General features: G+C 46.6%; 1 protein-coding gene across 2 annotated transcripts; it reads left to right on the top strand.

Moving 5' to 3' along the window:
• The first annotated feature begins 156 nt into the window (after positions 1–156).
• On the top strand, positions 157–2,031 carry LOC120908285 (CCA tRNA nucleotidyltransferase 1, mitochondrial). 2 transcript variants are annotated; one of them, XM_040319201.1, is made up of 5 exons: positions 157–263; positions 328–536; positions 618–901; positions 966–1,509; positions 1,586–2,031. In XM_040319201.1, the coding sequence occupies exons 1-5, from the start codon at positions 201–203 to the stop codon at positions 1,890–1,892; spliced, it is 1,407 nt and encodes a 468-aa protein (XP_040175135.1). In that variant the 5' UTR covers positions 157–200; the 3' UTR covers positions 1,893–2,031. The 2 variants fall into 2 exon arrangements, with proteins under 2 accessions (XP_040175135.1, XP_040175141.1); XM_040319207.1 differs by having other exon boundaries at positions 184–263; positions 339–536.
• The last annotated feature ends 18,589 nt before the right edge of the window (positions 2,032–20,620 follow it).

Here is a 20,620-nt window from a genome sequence, read left to right as displayed (position 1 = left end):
GTGTTTTTTTTTTATAATTTACAGCTAAAACCAAGTTACTTAAACTATACAAAAAGTTTTTAAAAATAAAATGTATTCGGCACCCTAAATTGTCATACTGGGCTGCATCAATGCCAAGCTGTCAAATCCAGCGAAACTCACCCATCCTGTCAACTCGAGCTGTCATTCACCAGCTGACTTTTTTTTAACCAAAACATACAATGGTGGCAATCCGGCAACAGCAAGCCCTTCTCAAGCGTTTTCTTCACATCAACGGATTTTTGGTGAGCAGGCATAATATTGACCAACATCTGGGGCAAACCGTTATCCAACATTAACACCATTTAGTGTCGTTACAGTTCCACCAACACTGAACGGTTCAAACAGTTCATCGAGCAGCGCAGAATGGACGCACGTGCGATTGCCCGGCCGGATCCGGTGGTAAAGAAAATTGACTCTCCCGAGTTTCGTTCGATTTTCACCCAAGAGCTTAAGGATCTGATAGCGCTGTTCGAGCGGTACAACTTTGAAATCCGCGTTGCTGGCGGTGCTGTACGGTAAGATTCCACTGCCATCCGGACCGGCAGTTGTGCGGAACGAAATGAAACAAAACATTCATCTGTTCCCCGTATACACAGAGATATCCTCATGAACATGAACCCAAAAGACGTTGACATAGCAACCACGGCCACCCCCACGGAAATGAAAGAGATCTTCACGAAAGAGAACATTCGGATGGTGAACATGAACGGCGAAAAGCACGGAACCATCACGCCCAGGATAAACGATAGGGAAAACTTTGAGATAACCACGCTGCGCATCGATGCCATTACCGATGGGCGTCATGCCGAGGTCATCCACACCACCGACTGGTTGCTCGATGCGAACAGGAGAGATCTCACCATTAATTCCATGTTTCTCGGTAAGTGCAGTTATAGCAAAGCTTGGTTGAATCGCGTTTTACCGTCCCTTTTTTCCCGCGCAAGGATTCGATGGCACGTTGTACGACTATTTCTATGGCTACGAGGATCTGCAAAAGCGTCGCGTAGCTTTCGTGGGCGATCCGGACATGCGCATCAAGGAGGATTATCTGCGCATATTGCGCTACTTCCGATTTTACGGACGCATCGCGGAGGAATCAAACCGCCACGACGAGGAAACGTTGCGCATTATAACGAAAAATGCGGAAGGATTGGCCCGCATCAGCGGTGAGCGTATTTGGCAGGAGTGGAAAAAGATACTGAGCGGTAATTTCGGCATTGAGCTGACGGAAGCAATGATTAACTGTCAGCTAGCGCCTCACATGGGACTGCCGGATGCACCAAACGTGCCAGAGTTCTTGCGAGTGGCGAAGCAGGTCCGATCGTTCGATCCAAAGCTACAGCCGATAACGGTCCTTTCGGCACTGCTAAACACACCCGAAGATGCCGTAAACCTAAACATGCGCCTTAAGTTTACCGTGTACGAAAGGGAGCTTTGTTACTTCATTACCCAAAATCGCGAAGAAACGGCCACAATCGATGAATTATTGTAAGTTTGCGAGAAAAGGCGCGTCTAATTGGATTTTATGGTTAAAATTAATTATTATCATTCCATTCTTCTCCAGACCATTTCAACAACTGTGTCTACAAACCATCAGCAGTGTTAAGCTGAAGAAGGAGTACGTGCTCGAGCTGCTAAAGTACCATGGTAAGCAGGAGCTCTACCAGCAGCTGCTCGACTGGCCAATTCCACAGTTCCCTATCAAAGGTAATGTACTCATCGCAAACGGGGCACCGAAAGGGCCCAAGTTGGGTGTGGTGCTGGATAGGCTAAAAATCATTTGGTCCAACAATCAGTACAATATGACTCAGGAACAACTGCTGGAACATCTACCGGCTGTGCTGGAGGAGATTAATGTTAAGAAAAAGTAATAGCTACTATGTTATCGTACCATGAGCTGTGTTGTTTGTATAATAATTGTGTAAAATCATGGCAATTGCAATACCGCAGTGAAGGAGAAGTTTCATCCAACATCAAGTAATACAACATCATGTTTGTTGTAATGTGCAACTTTGCTGGTTGTATAAATTATTGTTAACTTCCGAAAAGTGTTGTGTGTAGAACGATTTTACAGTTGCACTTTATGGAGGCTAATTGCATAACAATATGCCGTCTCTAGAAGCGTCCCGACAATGTTTCAAAAAAGTGATGTGCTTTTATCACTTCCACACAACAGTATGCGTCAGCTGAACTGCGGAAAAGGTATGTGGAAGATAATGTTATTCTAACTAGATTTATTTAATTATATTTTATTACTTTCACTTTATGTATTCTTTTACATTATTCATTTCACTAATTGCTGTTACGCTAGTTCTCATTAATGCTTTATAATTTACCCTCATATTTCATCTAATTGATCGCACTTTTCATTATATTGAAGGGAATAACATAATTTAGAGATCTATACTAGCGATGAGTAAAGTTGGCGAAAATCCGGAGTCGACTCCGATCCGCCTTCTATAATTCCGGGACCGACTCAGGAAGGTAGGCAGCATTATACGGAGTCGTACGGAATCGTCTGGAGCCGTCCGGAGTCGTCCGGAGTCGTTCGGAGTCGTCCGGAGCCGTTCAGAGTCATCCGGAGTCGTCCGGAGCCAGCCGAAGTCGTTGAGAGTTGGAGTCATCTGGATTCGTCCGGAGTCGTCCGGAGTCGTTCGACATTGTTTGAAGTCGTTTGGAGTCGTCGGAGTCGTGCGGAGTATTCCGGAATCGGTTGGAGTCGGAGTCGTCCGGAGTCGGCCTGCAAAACAAAGACCTGTACACGGAGTGCACGCGCAAAGTGAAAGACAAAAAAAAAACCACAACGAAATGAAATGCCTTATCACAAGCATATTGCACCGGACGGCTCCTGTTGACTTCGACCGACTCCGGACGACTCCGGACGACTCCGTATGACTCCGATCGACTCTGGACGTCTCCGATCGACTCTGGACGACTCCCAATGGCTCCGTCTCCGGTCGACTCCGTACGACTCCGTTCGACTACGATCGACTCTGGACGACTCTGGATGACTCCGTTCGACTTCGAATGACTCCGACTTCGCACGGAACTAGTGGTTCGGATTTTGCTGGAGTTTGAATCGGACTAACAATAGTGGGAGTCTGATCGGAGTCGTAGGTACGCTCCAGAGAGCACATCATTAATCTGTACTGCGAATGCAATTCTTCTAGTGTGATGGTCGGCAAGTCACCTGTGCATCTATTCTAGTTATTTCGAGGATATTTTTCCTCTTGAAACCATCTCCCATCAACCATCTATTGGTGCTAGGTTATTCAATTTAGCTTTTAACGAGAAACTATACGTTTTTTAAAGATTTTTAGCTCTTTAGGCCGCAACGTTTGCCGACCACTGCTCTAGCAGAACCAACCAAGCATGTTTGTCAAGATCTTGAATGTACAGTTTAATTTAGGAGTAATATAAACAACTATCACCGGTAGTGTGGAACATCTTTGCACATACACTTTTGGTTTTTCGTTACAGACCGATAAGTTATTAAGAATAAACCACTTAAAATCGTTGAACTCATCATACTCGAGCCATCAAACAGTATCAGCTGGTACTCGCGCCCGTCGTAATATTCATTAATCATTCGAATGAAGATTTCAAGTCCATTTCCCATAACACTACAACTGTTTCGCGCATCACCGTGCCCGATACAGGGAAGGTGTGAAACGGTTTTACACCGTCCAAAACAATTTCATCCGCCTACCACTCCAAAACCCACACTCTCTGGATGCATTTCGATCGATCACCGAGCGCAACAGGAGTGGTTCGTTCGTCCCTGCATCTTGACCTTTTGGTAAATGTTGATTTAGTACCACAAAAGCGAACGGCTAGAGTCGATTCGATGCGCTCCTTTTGGGTGTGAGGAACAGGCCCCCCGATGATGCCCTTGTAACGGGAAGGATCTTGAGCATCTGATCTCCTTCTGTCACACTCAAATAGGTGGAAAAACGGTCGCTCCACGAAGATCTCTCGAGTGTGCCCGTTGCCGAGGTAGGGTGTAGATCGTGACACGTGGCAAATGGCGCTGCTGCGGCTGCTGCTGGTGGCGGTGCCGGGTGTGTTTCGAATCGTAATTTGTGTCGACTCATTGTGTTGCGACGGTGAAACAGAAAAGGGGTCGTCGATACAGTGCGTTTCCAACGTTCAACCATCATTACTCATCCAGTTAAGTGCTCGTGCCGTGAAAAAGGCTGACCAGAACGGTTTTGGGGCGGCGTTTAGGCTACAAGAACGCCACCAAAGTGGCCAGGTGTGGGCGAGAAAATGCGTTCACCTATTGGAAAAACGAGAGCCAAAGGAAAGGATATCCGTCGTAAGGAAGGTTCAATGGGTAGCCATTGATCCTTTGCAGCTTAGAACACTTCCCGAAAAAGGGTTTCGTATGCTAAAATCTTGTCAGATGGCAGTTGTTTGTACGGCGAGGGCGCGCTTTATGCGAAACCGATCCAGGTGCAACATGATCGACGGCGGCGATCCCTCCGATCGATCGATAACTATAATCCAATGCCCGCATGGCGCGTGTTTGATCCCGGTCTGCCGAAACCCATGGCTTTTGTCACCAAGGGACACGCCGTCTTTTCAGCGGGCTTTCTGCACATCTTGCGCGCATCCATCCGCTCCCCGATGGAATTTGATCTACCGTGTTTCGTCAACAATGTGCGTTTGGTGCGTTGTGTACCAGTCCGTTTTTGCACCAGGCCGCACCGGAACGAGATGCTGGCTCAGGTAGGTGAGCACATGTTGATTGTTGTGTGCATTGATTTCCTTCGCAACCGATCGTTTACATGGAAAAGATCAACACCATAAAGCTGACATGGTGGCATGGCTTGCATGGCTTCGCGAATGGTAGGAACAAAAAAGGGCCAGAAAGCATTCGAGCTTACCTGCGTGTGTTTGGTGTTTGGAATACTTCCACTGGTAATGTCGTTTTCCGGTTTTGTTTCATCGCTTTCACCCCTCCCCGGTTGCTCCGGGGCTCGTTGTCTCTAGCTCTAGGTGTGCTGGTCGTGCGGGCATTCCTTCCGAGGGAAACCAGGGTCGGGGAAGCGACGCAATGTCGGATCACCGGGGAGTATCCAAGGGATCGCTGCAGCTGTCCGTACTCTCTCCCGCTTGAACCTTTGAGTATATGACCGGCCGATCCTTCTAGGCGGGTTCATTGACACCGTCCGCTCGATCATCTGCACGGATAAGGTTACGGGTGCGTACGGAACGGGCTGACGACTAGGGCTGACTTTAAGCGTTGCCTCTTCTAATGAGTTGTTTGATAAGTATCGGCTTTCCCTGTTTGTTCCGAAACAAAGCATAGCCAACACAGGAGATGTAATGCTATAAATGGTTCTTATATTTTTACTACATTTATCACACAATTCTCTAACCCAGCTGTTTGTAACTAATTTCAGCCATCGATGTGCCAATTACGCTTACCGCCTTCATTGAAACAAGAGAAACGTCGGAAGACGCAATGCACTTTCCCGATCGGGCCAGTACCGACTTCCGTTGCGTATGCACTTTCAGCCCCCGGTTCACCGGACCTAACCCTAATACGGCCAAAGGAAAGAAGCCTTAGCAAAGTGGAAACATCTTCCCCGTAAGCTCGCAACATTCCAAAACACCTTGCTCACACTTGAAGGTGCCGGGCGACGCCTCAACAACCTGTCACCGCAATGCCGAGCGACGCTGGTGATATCTGCTTACACGTCTTACAAGGAATAGGAGGATTTCCCTTTTCATATGAACAACAACAACAACAAAAACCTTCCGAGACGCCGGCGTACGGCATCCTTTTAGCGCTTGCTTCACTTCATTGCAACCCACCTCTCTTCCCTTTTCCATTCGTATCAAAACCGACGCTTCTGTCCCCTCGCCGGAACGGATGTAGACTTAATCACGGAGGGATCGTTTTACATAAGGCGATCACCAAACAACAAATCTCCCCCTTTGCGACACATGCGCACAGCCGTGTTGTGCCGCTGCAGGAGGGAAATCCTTCCTCCGCCGTTGCACAATCCTTCCCATGCATGCGGTAGTATTGGTGTTGACGCACGCACCATTTCCCCTTCGCTGCTGAAGAACGCAGGACAGCAAAAATCTTACACATAAACCACGTCGCTGTATCAGTATGTGTAGTGGCGGCCCTGCACAGCATACAACTCTACCACCGGGCAAAGGGGGCCGGTGTGTTAAACCGGGCCCCGTAAACATAAATGGGCTAATGGCACGCGACCACATTTTATGGCAAAAGCCTTTTTCCCTTCTTTGCTGCTGCTGCTGTTGAAAATGCTGCTGAAAATCCAGACATGGGCGCGTGTGCAACCAGATGCAATAGATATTACGGCGCTCTAAGGCGTCAAGGTACGCTTGCATAATGCATTCTAATTAATAGCGCAGCAAGGCAAGGCTTTTACACGCGTACGCGCATACGGCTGGATATGCGGTGTGGAAGGTACGGGCTGTGGCACGAGCCTTTGGCCGAGCTGAGACATGAATAGCTAACGCGCGCCTGCCGTTAAGGTTCGTTGCTTCTGTATGTTGAAATCTTTCCTCGTTCGTTTGCAAGTTAATTGTAAAATTTAAATAATGGTGCTGTACTGTTGTTTTTTTCAATGCAAACTAATAGTTATGATAATGTACAATGTATTTAAAAAGTTTAATTTAACATTGTTAATGCCGGAAGTCGGCGTTTTAATGGGTTTCTCTTTTATATATTACTGTTATCGAACAATAATCATATTTTACTTGAAATGAATCAATATTACAATTGCCGAATAATTTGTGGCCACATTAAATCTGACCACCCAATCCACTGCTCATTAAAACTAAAACTTCTTTTGAAGAAGGGTGCACATTCCGCCATACTGTTGTTATTGGGTAGTCATTTTTAAATGCCATGGCCCAACAAAACAAAATTACTTAGCTAATGTCTCTACTCCAACCCTGCCCCTGCACATCCATTCACTTTACGTATCCTAAAAACTCAACGCACCCAACTTGCCGACCTGTCGCAAATCCAAATCCCCCAAACTCACTTCCTGAACCTGCTTCCTGCTCTACCGGCTATCGGATCAAAGTTTGCCATTTCTTTGCTCAGTGTTGTCGGTCGGCTACCGTGTCTGCAGGCACAAAACCACACCCTCTCTTGTTCCTGCGTTCATCGCATCGCAGAGCGGAAAAGACGCTCGTTGCACGGTGGCGAAGAAATCCGCAAAGCAGGCCCTGAATAGTAAGGGAGGACGCGCTGCTCGAAAAGGAAACATTCTTTGCGCCCTACCGAAGGAGGAGGATAAGGACGAATAAGGCGAAGTAAGACGCAGGGAGGGAGGCGCAGTGCCACTCATTCCTTTGAAGTCGAAGAACCCGCCTTTCTTGTGTGAATCGAAAGTAGGGGAAGTAAAAAAGGTAAAGTTCCTTGCACCTTACGGTACTGCCTCTCTGTTTGCCTCTTGTGTGCGGTCTCGGTCTCGGTGCTGCCAGACCGATTTTCTTTGCCTTGCGGTTCCTTCTGTTTCCCTTCTGTCTGGAGTTGGTGAAGTTTGTTAGTGTGTATGTGTGTGTGAGTGTGATGAAAAGAAGAAGAGAAAAAAAACTCTCCCAAGACGGAGCCGAAGGAACAAGTGGACTTTTGTTGTTGATTTTATGATAACCTTGACATAGACGCGGCATAGAGGAATCTTACAGAGGATCCGAGGTGGATTGAGTTTGTTTTGACTTCCGCGTACGTATCCTTTCGGTTTGGGATGCGGAAAGCGGGGATTTGAGACGACTTGAGCAGGTCGTGCCGTAGTAGATGAAAGAAGTCTGCAATGCTTTTTCTGCCGTTCCTTAGGGACGCTGAAGAAATTACGCTAATTATGGTTGGCCATGAATTCCCATGTGGCGTGCTAGTAAAAAGCCTTTGTGTGAAGACGTAAAATGAAGTAAATAGGTGATTTTTAATAACCTAAAATATAGCATTTTAATTTTACCTTTCAAATAAATCTATGCTTTATGATTTATATTAAAAAGTGCAAGATTGTTCTAGTAATATCCATTCCTTCATATATTTATCCTCTACCCAACCATTGCAGCCGTTTAATAATTCCGTTACCCAACGCCACTGTCCGTAAGGACGCTCACCATCGTTCGTCGCCCTCTCCACCCGCTCTACTGCCGCCCCCTGCGACCTGCATTGGCCAACTGCAAACTGCTCCGTTGTGAGCAGGGAACAGCAGGGGGAAAACAACAGGGCCAGATTTGCGCCCATCTGCCCGATTTCGTCGGTTGGCATTCGGACCAACAACCACGACGACAACGACGACGACGACCGAGATAGCAACAGAACCAGGTGCTTCTTGCCCAATGCATTCAACATGTATTCCCCCGCGTTACAACGCTGTGTGCTGTGCGCGATACGATTAGACGCATGTGCATGTGTGTGCGTGTCCCAGTATTCCCGGTGCAAAGGATCGGCCAGGGGGAGAACAAGGTTTCATCACCGCCAGCAAACCCCTATACCTACCCCTAAGGGTAGGGTGGTCGGAACAATATTGGCACCGTGCGTGCACTATCCGTTGCTCGGTTGCTGTTTGCGTTCGTATATCGAATCGGATTGGGGTGATTTCTGTTTCTCTGCTGTGCTGTGCTGTTGGAAAAGGGTCGCTTTTTTCTGCTGCCCCCTTCTGTATCCCGGCACATAGGGTGAGGATGGCGTTTGTGTATGGCTGTATGGCTGTGTGTGTGTGTGTTTCTGATGTGTAAGGACCTCAGGAAAGCTTTCGTCGGAGTTGTTTAGGCGCTTGGTGTGGCGGTCTCTATCTGCTTGCCTGGGCAGAAAGTACTTTTTTGGGTTGTGCAGGACGGAACGCACCTATTTCAGGGTGGCATACACTACAGTGTGTTCCTTTGCAGTAAGTGCAATGAAAAGGAGCCTTCTGATACAAAATGCCACATCAAATTGTAACTGTTGTTTAATTTTACTCGAATTTTGAAGAATACTTTTATTTAAACTTAATATGTTTAAAAAAATCTTGCGTGGCTTATTGGCACTTAAATTGAGCAAGCTGAGCTCATTGTAGCTCAGGGAAAATCATTAAAATGGTCATCGAATGATCCACCATTCTTCTTCATCTACTTGGCGTAATGTTCTAAGCAGACATGCCGACCTATATACATGCTTTCGAGACTTAATCAGTACCACGCAGCCGTATAGTCAGTCCTTACTCCGGAGCACGGTTCATAGGAGGCTTGAACCCAGTCTATAAAGTAGATTAAAGTTATCCGTTATTTTGAGATCTAGATTCGTCTTGGTATGAGGTGATAGCAGACTATCATTCATTACTCGTTCATAGATTCATCTTTCATTTAACGCCGCTATTTAAAGGTTTTAGAACACATATTTTTTTTAGCATTTTCACATGTTGCTTTTATTTTGAAATTCGAGCAATAAATACATTTATACGGTATGTAAGTCTTCTAACATACACATTTATAGCGGTAGAGCGCTTTTCCAACTCTATTATCACACCCAGCACTGTATCGCCCCGTAACAATGCCATGCAATAATAGGTTCAGGGGTTTTTTTCTCGATTCCATCCCCTTCTGTCAAGATTTTGTTGCATGCGCCCGTTGAAATGCCGAAAGGGGAAACGCTTCTTGCATCGCCCGAACCAAAGGAAGTTCGAATCGTCCTGCGTTCTATCGGCCAAATTGGAATGTATTCACTTTTCCTGTCCCTGTGTGTGTGTGTATTGCTGTATGCAGCACCACCTCCGTTTCTCTTTACTGGCCACACGACAGTGATGAGGCAGGAGAAGGTTTTAGAGGTGACGCGTGGCGGCTGCACATTGCAAAAACTTCAAACGGGCCTGCCTGCCCGCTTGCCCGCCATCGAGCGTTACTTTACCACGAGCGAGAGAGAGAGAGAGAGAGCCCGGGCATGGGTGCCCAGATATAAAATGGACCATTTGCACAGGACAAAGAAAACAGAGCAAAAGGCCGACCGTTTGAAGATGGCAAGGTTGAAAGTGAAAACCCAGAAAGAGGTTTCACTTCGCCCCGCAACTTTTCTTCGCAAGCGAAATGAACCCGTTTTGTGTGGTTGAGAATCGGTCGGCCCGGGCCCCCTTTCTGAATGGCTAGGTTGGGGCCTCACCCAATGCCTTTGGATTGGCACCCTCTCACCCCCAATGGTCGTGGAAATGCTCTTCCGGCGCACGATGCACTTAGGAAGTGGTTTAGAAAAAATAAGTATAATACAGCTTGAAAATGAAAAGGACATCAAATTTCCTCCTTCTTTTGTGTGTTTTGCACGGACGGCTGCCTTTTTGAGTTGAATAGAAATGCAAAGTCCATCTCCCCTGCTTTTCTTCCCTGGATGAACGTAAAAGATTGTTTTGATTGCTAGGAAGAGGAGGAGCAGGAGGAGAATTGCAGTAAGGAAATTCAATTGTCAACCGTTTTCATTATCGGCCCTGTAATTACGTTAAAATGGCCCTGTCGTCCTGCTGAAGGGGAGAATCTTCGACTGGTCCCTCATCTTAGGAGTTTAATGGGAATTTTATTGGCAAATCGCTCATGAAACATCCAACGATTTGGGAACATTGAGAATGGGAATGGGAGAGATGATTCACGGGCGAAGTAATTAATTGATGATGTATTAATTTGTTTTGATTGCAATTATCAGCAGCACATCTGAAAACACACCTCAGGGACTTTTTAATCGATTAAAGGCTATAAATCTGGTATCTTTTTGTGAGTGTCATATTATTCAAAATCAAAATGTTTTAATACAATAGTCCAATATGCTATATTTGAATACCTAAACCATTTCTTCAGTATCATCTCGCTCGAGACAATTCCTTCCACGTCTCGTTTGATAACGTTTCGCAATCATTTGCTGCGCATCATCAAGTACAGCCACTCACAAATCAATCGTGAATGGCTTTGGCCCTCCCCACAAGTGAAGCACAAATATCTCTTCACCACGGGGAAGCAAAATAATGTGCACACCGCTCGTGCCTCAAGCACACAAGCGCTACGCTCAGCCAAGTGGTCGTGCCAAACCGGTGAAGTGACAAGGCTGCTGCACACTTACTTGTTATTCCATTTTTAGTACAATTGGTGGAAAATGTGCGGGGAGTTCGGTAAGGCACACACACACCACACCACACCATTACAGTGCATAATCCAGTTATCGTAACACGCCGGGCACAATAGGGTGGAAAACAATTGAATGGTTGTGAAAATTGTAACCTCTTCCCCTTCCTTCCACCGCTCGATTGGAAAATAACTTGCAGTACCAAGCACACCACACTATGCCGATACGTTTCTCTCCATGGGAACGTAGTAAATAGTTAGTGCGAGGTGCAATTCAATTTAATTACACCCCGTCCGGTTTTGACAATTCGTCCTGCTCAACCTGGTTGTTCTGTGTATATGTGTGTGTGTGTGTTCCAAAACAGCTTTCCTACCAAGGACACACATTTTCCATTTCCCAACACACAGCCCGATTCATCGCCCCCTCGAGCGGATTTACGCTTCGCTGAGTTTCTCCGGCCCCCGGGTGGGTGATGGGCTGCATAGGGAAACACCGAGAAAGGGGTGGTTTGCTGCGTGTGTCCTGGGCCACTGATTGTCCCTGAGTGGCTCATCACATCCCGGGGCAACCAGTAGCACAGTTGCCCCGTTCGTTCTATTCTCTGGGCTGATAGGTTTCGATTCACTTCCGGTCGACAACGCGGAACCATTTGCCAGCGACCAATGCACCAAACAAAGTAATTATCCTTGCAACGCGAACGCGACGGCAGTGAAGCAGTGTTGGGGAACCCAGGTTGCTGTATTAAACTATATCCATTAAGGCAATGAAACATCAAACGATGCGAAGACTCCCTGGAAAAGGTGAAAGGATTGCAACAAAGGTAAATTGTGCTGCCCCGGTAAGGGCCCGAAAATGCCGAAAAAAGGTACCATATTGCACTTCCGAAAGGATTGCTTTTGATGCACCATCCCTCCCGGAACCGTCCCGGCACCTTCCAGGTGATGGTGGCGCAGGGCAGAAAGCAAAATCGGAATCCTCGCGAAATCGGATCTGCTGCTGGTGGTACATTTTTGACACCGGGTGCGGTGTGGATGTGGCTGTGCCACTCCTTGCGATCCTTTTTGGGTGCTGCTACTCGGTCGGGTCGATCACGAGCAGCAACAGGAATGTTCGTCGATGGCAGCTGCGATCGAAATTGCAGCAGCAGCAGCTTGCCCCTTGTGCCAAGGCATCCACTCCATGAACGCTTGTAATTTACGATCGTAACCGTTGCTCGTGGCTGTGCGCATACAGGCCCAGGCTCGCTTTTCCCTTCCCCATTTCATTCTATCGATGAAATCCCATTCCATTGTTCGGACCGTATCGTCAATGCACCGGGTCTACGGGGCCATGCTGCACACCACCGGTACGATTCGCATTACGATGGATCCGGACAGGATCCTTTTAAATCGTTTGCAACACACGACGGATCGGTCTGTGTGTGTGTGTGTATATGTGTGTGCCGGCTGCAAAAGTGGGTGAAAATAGCAGTGCAGTTCTACGGAAGGTGCCTGCGCGCTGTCTATGTGTGTGAGCATGTGGATTTTTCGGTTTGCAGCATCCCCTTTCCTTCTCATTTCTCTGCGCGAGCGTGTCGTGTGCCAAGGGAAGATAAATTATCTATTTTATTTTTATTGATTTCCCGTCCCGCACCGTGTTCTCCCTGTGCCGTAGGGCAGCCCTCTGACAGCCGGGATTGACATTTGGTGAATTGCGGAGGTTCACCATCACACCATCTTCTTCTGTGTCTAGCGGCTATGGTTTCGATTGATTGAACTGATAGGTACGGGGGCGCACGGGCCATGCACACACACACATACAATTTCTCTCTCTCTCTCTCTCTCTCTCTCTCCCTCTTACCTTATATGCCTAGGAAGATTGAGATCGACCGATTCGGGGTTTGAAGGGATAGAGAAAATCCTGGAACATGTGGAAGGCGCTACATAAGAGAAGATTCCTTCCAAAGGTGAAGTGTTCTTTTCTTCTGCTGTTGGGATTTTTATGGATGCGCCTGAATGCCGATACAAAGCCGGCGTTGCGGCATCCCGCAGATGACGGCACAGCTTGAACTGCGGGCATTGGAAGAGATGTGTTGTTGCGTACTAATTGTATGATTTTTTGTTTGTTTTTCTGTACCCAAAAGAAGCAAGTTCTGTAACAGCTTGTTAGAGCAATCTAATTATTTGCTTTCGAATTCATTCGCTCGTTCGGCAATTCCTACAGGAGTTGAAAATTGCTACGTCCTGGAGCTACAATTAAATGTAGCTATTGTCTCCACAAGCGGAATCCTGTCCCCCAAGGCGTATTCTAATTATTTCGCCAAAATTCATCATCCAAATGGCTGACTTGTAGTGCTCATTCAAAACGGGTCATTATTATCGGTGAGACTCGGATGTGATGGTACAACAACGCTACAAAAAACTAAACCACTAACTTCTGAGTCACGCCATGCAAACCTGCGCCTGTGAGTGTGTTAGAATTCCTGTCCATTTCACCAGCAAATAGTGACACTGTCGCCACACGCAACCACCATCCCAGACTAAGGCTTCCGACCAACGACGACGACGACGACGACAAGAATTGGAGGACCACAAAATGCCTTTAAACAGCCAACCGCGTGTCCAGCCTGTGAAAGGTGCTTCCCCCGTGGGAGAACACCCTAATAGGGTGGGCAGCATTAGCAGTAGGTGTGCGCCCTTAACGGGGTTTTAGAGCCCAGAAGCGTCTGCAAAACATAAACCCTTCTTGTGTTGTTTCCCTTCCAATCGTTGTATTGCCGTATTAATCATATCCTGCCTCGTCGTTTGGGTACTGTTGTCTTCTAGATTGATGATTCATCGGGCCAGCAGGATCGGGTGGATGATCCTGCACATCCCATTACACCAGTGGTAGCCAATTCGCCTGGTGTGGTGTAATCGAGGTGAAAGCAATTGGGAAAGATGAGAAATATTGTCTTTCGTTTATTTAAATGAAGACAACCTGCCCGTCCAAGCGGAGAGCAAGATTCGTTCCAGATGGAGAGGTACTGGCAAGATGTGTTTTATTGGAGGGAACAGAAACAGAAACAGGACACTGCTGGACAGGATCGGCGCACATCCCTCGGCGTGTGTCTGGGGTTTGGTGGAATGTTTCTACGTGATGGTGCATAAATTTCGATGTCAATCAAACTAATGAAACGAAATCCAAATCCGGTGAAGTGTGTTGCAGTGTCTGGTCCGTGGCTGATTGATCGATCTGTGTGACAAGGTATTTTCATTTGCTGATTAAAGTGTCTGCCCCCAACTGTTACTGTAGGATGAGACTATCCGTACTAAGTACTGTTTTGTGGAATGTGTTTTAAAATTGCTTTTCTAATATAAAGTGGAGCTGTGGCTAAATTGCCTTTAGGTTAGTGCAATTTTGCTCGCTGAATCACTCACCGACGCACTGAGTGTTGTGAGTGCATTAATTTATTTGTTTATCAACACTAAACACACAGGGGAGCGGAAAAAAACTATGTCCCTACATACCCCAGCACTCAGCAATGCACACCACCACGGACAGATACAGCTAAATGCATGCAGCAAGCAAAAACCCCTTGCCCAATTAGTCGCGGTCGGAAAGGAAATGACGGTACCCTTGTTTCGGGAGCCCGACACCGAGAGAAGGTCCGAAGAAAATTAATCGAGCGAAACGGGGCTCTGGGTGGTGTGCGGTGGCTCCGTTCAATTTCCTGGTAACACACCAACCAAAGGACAAAACAAAACAGACACACACACACACCTACTTACGTTGTGATGTTTCTTCGTGGAACAACTTTATACATGATCATGCGAGGGCCCCTTCTATTTGTGTGTGATGTATTTTCCTGCTGCTCCACGTGAAGAAGGGTTGCGGTAAGTGTGACTGCGTTACTTTCCCTTGCTAGGGTTTGATGGGGAGGGGAGCAGTTTCGAAGGTTTGTTATCATTGTTGGCATCGAGGGTGTCCGTCCGGTGTAAGCGCACTCACACACCTGCCCCGACACACACATTCATGCGACAGGATCACCTTGGCAGCCCCTGAATTTTGTGGAAGGCGCCAGAAAAATAGTGTGATGGGCGTATCAGCGAGTGAGGACATAAAAAAGTCGCACATTTTGTGCGTGGGCTTTGGAGAATGGGGGCCTTTTTTTGTTTAGCTTGGTTTAGGGTCGTTAGCTGGCACTCAAATTTCAACCATCAGAGAGTCATAACGAGGTAAAATGGTTTCAACAACTGTGAATTCCTCTATCAACTTAATATAATCTTATTTTGGTTTTTATATGTATGGCAATAACTAAAACTATGATTTATATCTTTTCTGTAAATTATGTAGTCTTACATTTAAAACAACCTCAACATCAATTCTAATGACGCCGTGTTCCACATCATATTCACTTTCTTAATCCTTACTTGGATAGTTAGGCTGTTGGACGGTATTGGTATGAATTTTTAAAGGTCACGAGTATTATTTTCCTTTGCTTTGCATAATACAGGATTTCCCAAAAAATGTTTGATTGCTTCCGATATTTTTTTTTTTGGTGAGTTGCCACGATTTTTTGGCATTTCTCAGAGTTCAATTGTATTGATGTCCCATCAGACGATACCAATAAATCGTGAGAACGAACTAAAAATCTATGGGATACGATGAATAGATCCTGAGACGAGCCCAAAAATTATACAAACCAACCAATAAATCGTAGAAAGCTTGTAAATCTGAATTCGGAATTCCATTGCGCTATTTGGAGTTTGAGTTCAAAGTTACTGTGAACGGTGTTAGGTGACTAGTTCTTGTAATTTCTAGAATTTGGCACTGTAGTTCTTCTATTTGGCGTAACGTCTTACGCGGACATGCCGGCCTATACAGACTTTCGAGACTTAATTCATTACTACGCAGCCGGACAAGTCAATCCTTGACCACCCCTGTATTGGCACTGTAGTGTTATTGAGTATTAATTGAAGTATTAACTCGATAAGAGTTGTATCTTGTTATGTAGATGTTGTCCTATAAATAGCTTAAATATGTGTGCAGCTCAGCATGGAATGCTAAATTATAACTAAAATACACACAATTTGGATCTTCATGAGGAAATCCCTGAAGTCGAGCTTGAACCAGCTTATGAAAATTTTGCCTATTATATTGATTGAACATTTCTGTGACGAAATCATAAATAAATTTCAGGCGTGATGAAACTAGCGCATCAAACTAAAACGAACCGCATTAAAAACGGGGAACAGATTTTCCAACACACACACAAAGGCGCCTATCACCCATGTCCCTTAATTGTAGCGTCCGGAACGAAACGAGCGGTGAAGAAGAAAATGTAGAAGAAGAATGAATGAAAAACGCAACGCTGTAACTTTTCAGCAGGGGTGGGTTTTTTAAATTCTCATCCCCCTTTTGCAGTTTAGAATTTTTATAACGCAACGCACAACTACATCCTTCCACACCCCCCCACCCCCCCCCCCCCTGCAGCACACACGCGTACATCAAGTTGCATCACTAGCACCATTCCGCTTGCCTGTCCGACTTCCGTACAGTTGTGTGTAGTGATTTTTTGATCATCACTAGCAGCAACAGCAGCAGCGTCTGGTTTCGAACACCACGAACCACGGCGACAAATATCCTTCAATCGTAGCAGGGTTGTGGGATGATGCACGGCCCGGGGTGAACAGACCCCGGTGCTGAATAGTGTGCGAGCACCCTTGGCAGGCACACACACACACACACACACTCACGTTTCCATTTCCACACTGTGTAGTGCTAGAAGTGCTCTAGAGTGTGTTTTTTCTTCTTCTGCTTCTCTCCGTTGCTAATGGAATTTTCACCACTACCACCAACACGCGCACTCTCTACTATCCCGGAACCATCCTGTTGTTTTCCCGGGTGCGATTGTTAGGATGATATTCGTTGCCTAAAAACCGTAGTCGGTCGCAGAGTAACCGCACCGCACGAGGAGTGTCCTTTCAAGGGGGAAAATGCGGAATAATTGCCGGCCGTGTATTGGCGTGTATGCAAAGGAACTGAAAACTTACACACACACACACACACACCCGGTCAGTGAATGAAGGGGGAGTTGAATGAAATAAGTCCTTTTTTTTTTGGTGGTTGGTTGGTTATGTTCACCCACCGAAGTTGTTTGTTAGTGGAATACTTTCGCGTTCGAACTCGACATACAGTGCAACGCACACAAAACAAGGAGTGTAAGGGGGATGATGATTACGATGACGCTAGCGCTTGGTCTACGTGACATTACACTAGCCCTAACCGGGGGTGTGTAGCAGCCCTGTAGTAGTGTAGCGCAGGATGAAGGGCACAAGAAAACACTGAAAAGCAAATAACACTACGCGATGATTTCTTTCCCGCGACGAATGCGAGATCTTGTTTCGTTTTCTCTTTCTCTCTCTGTTCCCTCTCTTTCGCCGGGTTGGGAAAATGCGCTGCCTACCCAAATCGAAAGAAATAATAGCGAGGGAAACCATCACCATCACCCCACCTGAACAGTGGAAGCGGGAATGTATAATTCACTTCCTAACCGTTGTAGTTTGTGTTGTTGGTTGTTGGCAGTAACGCCACGTCACGTACTACTACAACAATCCTTGGCACCCGGTAACGATGGAAGGAACGGTAAAGCGTGTGTGGGAAGATTGTTTGTGGTTGCCAGTGGTTTCGCCTCTGCAAGAGAGATTAAGACGGGGAAGACGTTTAAATCTCGCTTAGAACCATCATTCCTGGGGCGCTGGAATAGAATGTTTTTAAGTTTGAATTTTGGGATTGAAATCAATTGCTCCGCTGCAACGGCACGTAAGCAATTAAAATGCTTAAGAAGCCTTAAAACGACTGCTTTTAAAGCTAAAATGTTAACAATTGCATACTTGTAGGCGCAAAGTGTGCTTCATAATATTGGGGATAGTATTATAGTAACTGAATTCGCTTCCTTCGCTTACGTGCATTTCCTGGCATAATCCCGTTGTTTGACAGCACAATGTATTTCAAACTGTACACCTCATTCGTCGCAGCGACTCCGTCAAACCCAGTATGTCCTTGACAGACAAATCTTGGCCATTTTTCACACTGTCTGTCACTGTCCGTGTAACGCCACCCGCCCCCCAAGCTCTAGGCAGCGTTTGTAATGGGTGATGAATTTGTTTAAAAACCTTCACTGCATTATTTGATAGACGAGTTTGGCAACAAAAAGGACACCGCCTTCTCACCTCTTCTACCCACTGAGCGACAGTGACAGGCAGGGAAGCACTACGAAGCACTCCGTCCGTGCTGCACTGAGCGAAAATTCAAATTTATCTTTCCGACACCCCTTCGATTCTCGGAACATCGGTTTCGTTTCCGTTTTGTTTCCCGGGGTTGGGGTTTCGTTTGTGCAGTTCTCGATGTTCGGGCGGAAGTTTTTCACCCTTGTTTTCACCCGTGTGTGTGTGTGCGCGCGCTAGGCTGCTAATTTCCCGGTGACCTTCAACTGGCGGGCCTCATCCTCATTCTGTCGGTGTTTGTCACGGAAGCGGTGGCATTTGTACTTCCCAAGCCGGAAGAAATGGTCGCATTGAATATTCTTTCTTTTTCACCACACCATGCGAGGGTGGTGTGTAAATCGATAGCAGTGTTGTCCGGGGAAATGTGTGTTGCGCTGTGGCCCACATTCCCCGCACACAAAAGCGTTTGGAGCGGGGAGGCGCATCACCTTTCGCAGTACGGTGATATAGATATTTTCACCGTCCGTGTTCCGTGAGAACGATCGCGTGAGAAATGGTTATTTATTTTCGAAATCTTCTAACGGAATGGAGATGAAGAATGGATAGTTTCATCTCATTATTGGTTGATTGCATTCTTGCCCGGGAATGGATTGTAGAGCAGGGTGGATTGGTGAAACTCTATCATAAATCATCCTTGTCCAGCTGTGGTCCTGATCGTACACGTACTAGCTTCGTCGTTGTTTTAAGAGCAGCTTAGCAACACTGGATGGCGCTAAGGGGCGTAAAGGGCTGTTAATAATAAAACAGTTTCGAAACAGCTTACTTAAGGTGCCAAATAAATCATTCGCTTTTGGATGCTGTTGTGCTAAAATTTAATTATGCTAAAATTTCAATAATCCCACCACTGAACGGATTGCATTTTCCCCATTCATTAGACGACTGTAAATCTATTGAACCGTCAATGGGTTAGGGCTTTCAACTAACAGCAACACGCACGATTCATCATATTGCTGCCCGCTCTGAGCGGTGTGAATGAAACGCAGGCAAAAGGGTCAGCCCTCGGGGCTCGATTGTCTGTGTAATACATCATCATCAACCTTCCCCGGGCGGCCTGCTTTGCGCCATCGGTTCCTTCACCCGGGGCTTCCATATGCATAGCTTCGTGCTTGTGCTTGTGGCAATCGCTGTCGGGCATGTTCACTTCCACCGGATTTGGCACCACCAGCTAACACCCCAGCAGCGCCCGGTGCAGGATTTGCTTGGATTCTCCTCCCTCCCTCTCTCTCTCCCTCTCCCTCTGTTCATGTTCTCGGTGCGTGCGGTGACCGATACCGAACCCAAAAACCACCGAAGCAGATGGTCAAATACAAAACGATGGGATGGTAACCTGAGGCGGAGACACGAGGTGAAAAAAACACCCGACTGAGTGAGCATGCAGACGAAGAAGAAAGAAAAAATCGACCCACCAAAACAATGCACCCCTAACTAGGGACGGGCGAGTCCTTTAAAAATGGCGGTAGTTATTAAGGGTGAATAAAAGTAAGAGACAAACATAAAGTTCTACACATCGGGTAGGAGGCATTGAGGAAGTGCCGTTTATCTATCGCCTTTCCTGCGACTAACAACATTGTATCATCCGTCGATTCATTCCGGTTCACCCATACCCCACCGTTCGTCGCCTGCTGTGTTACGCAGTCCTTTGATCTTCTTGCCATCGACGATAGACGTCGTTTTGTTTGGCGCAGGGTTGTCAAAAATTCACAAATGTCAACATTGACAAATAGAGTTGCGCAACCTAATGGAAGTGCGTATGCCGTAGAAAAATACTAGCACACGCCGCACTAGCCGAGTTGTTTCATCGTAAAACCAGTCTGTTATTGTATTGCCAACCGTCGTTAGACAAACAGCGGCCCGCAAATAGCGAAGCTGTTTTCATTGCAACACCCGCGTTTGCCGTGCATGAAACGCCTCCCCCCCCCCAGGTTTTTGGCGCGAGGATGAATTATCGGCTGCAGTAAATTATCATGGAAATTAAAACGCCATGAACGTGCAATCCACTTCGCAGCATCTCCACCATTGCGCTATCCAATTGGGAAAAAGATTTCAATGACGGAAGAAGCGGGGAAGACTGTAATTAAAAACCTCAGCAACAGATTATCTTGTCTCGCCGTCCCTCGGGATTCTTCCGTTACGCCGATCAGATAACCAGTACACAGGGATGAAGGCGATCTGGAGGATTTAACAGCGGGAGTTGCACAAAATGCAAATCAAGCTTTTGTGTTGTGCCAAATGAGGGTCTGATAAAACTGACAAGACGCTGCGCGCACCTTCC

Source organism: Anopheles arabiensis, chromosome 2 (assembly GCF_016920715.1).
Source record: "Anopheles arabiensis isolate DONGOLA chromosome 2, AaraD3, whole genome shotgun sequence".
Classification (NCBI taxonomy): domain Eukaryota; kingdom Metazoa; phylum Arthropoda; class Insecta; order Diptera; family Culicidae; genus Anopheles; species Anopheles arabiensis.
The sequence above is the reverse complement of the archived record's forward strand: the minus strand, read 5'-3'. Positions and strand labels throughout refer to the sequence as shown.

Coding starts and splice junctions, on each gene's coding strand:
- LOC120908285 (XM_040319201.1), top strand. CDS start 201: ATGGTGGCAATCCGGCAACAGCAAGCCCTTCTCAAGCGTTTTCTTCAC. Junction 264..327: donor TTCACATCAACGGATTTTTG/GTGAGCAGGCAT, acceptor AACACCATTTAG/TGTCGTTACAGTTCCACCAA. Junction 902..965: donor CATTAATTCCATGTTTCTCG/GTAAGTGCAGTT, acceptor TTCCCGCGCAAG/GATTCGATGGCACGTTGTAC.